Source organism: Mus caroli, unplaced genomic scaffold, assembly GCF_978045245.1.
Source record: "Mus caroli unplaced genomic scaffold, Mus_caroli_1 scaffold_17, whole genome shotgun sequence".
In the NCBI taxonomy this organism is placed as follows: Eukaryota; Metazoa; Chordata; class Mammalia; order Rodentia; family Muridae; genus Mus; species Mus caroli.
The window spans coordinates 29,252,501-29,253,473 of record NW_028227272.1 but is presented as its reverse complement, the minus strand read 5'-3'; the positions used below and the strand labels follow the sequence as shown (position 1 = coordinate 29,253,473).

The window sequence follows — 973 nt, the reverse complement described above, 5'->3', positions numbered from 1 at the left end:
ATGTCCTGTCTAGAGGAGAAGTTCCACTAGCCGGTGAGAACAATTTCTTTCCCTTTGACTCTTAGATTCTTAGTCCTCCACCCTGCCCCCCAAAAAACAACCCACATCACTTAAGTATCACTGCAGAAGTGGATATATCTAAACTTATACACAGTATCCTTTGAAGATATTATAGGTATGCTGGGCAGCCATGGCTATCCCAGCACTTGGGAAGCAGAGGCAGGCAATATCCAGGTTTAAAGCCAGCTGAGGCTACATAATGTGTTCCAAGACACAGAGAAACTATATACTGAACAAAAAATTGTGTGTGTGTGTATAAAATTGGTTTTGCCCCTTTTTTGTATATAACATTATAAATAAAACACCAAATCTGAGTAATAATTTCATATAAATTTCTTTATTATGTATTTGGTGGTATCAGGGATTGAACTCAGGGCCTCATACATACAAAAAAAAAGTACTCTGGGCTACACCCCAAATTCTACTTCATCATAAAAAATTTGCTTCTTTTTCAAATATGGCTACACACACAATGTTCATTGTATCCATTTGTCATAATTTCTTTAATGTTCCTTCCACTTTTGCTATAAAATAAGCCTATAAAATTAAATTATGCATTTTTTTTGGTTTTTAAAATACAAATGACCGCCGGGCAGTGGTGGCGCCCACCTTTAATCCCAGCATTTGGGAGGCAGAGGCAGGTGGATTTCTGAGTTCGAGGCCAGCCTGGTCTACAGAGTTCCAGGACAGCCAGGGCTATACAGAGAATCCCTGTCTCAGAAAAAAAAAAAATACAAATGACCGAGAGTGGTCAAAGGTAACAGGTTAGTCTTTAACTGGGGGCATCAAGTCTTTTAGGGGTGCCCTTGAGTTTTCAGGGTCCTGTGCTGCTTTCCCATTCTCAATGATCTGAACAGCTCTAAGCAATCCATCCTGTAGAGCCTGGTTCTTTACCATGTTGGTGATCATGAAG

At 39.8% G+C, this 973-nt stretch overlaps 1 protein-coding gene across 1 annotated transcript in view; it reads right to left on the bottom strand.

The window, feature by feature from the left end:
- Positions 1-431: 431 nt before the first annotated feature.
- Smco1 (single-pass membrane protein with coiled-coil domains 1) overlaps positions 432-973 on the bottom strand; it is a 3,380-nt gene continuing 2,838 nt past the window's right edge. Inside the window, exon 3 of the mRNA XM_021184354.3 lies at positions 432-973. This exon is cut by the window's right edge and continues 297 nt beyond it. Within this exon, the coding sequence (XP_021040013.1) occupies positions 826-973 (148 nt within the window). The 3' untranslated portion in view covers positions 432-825.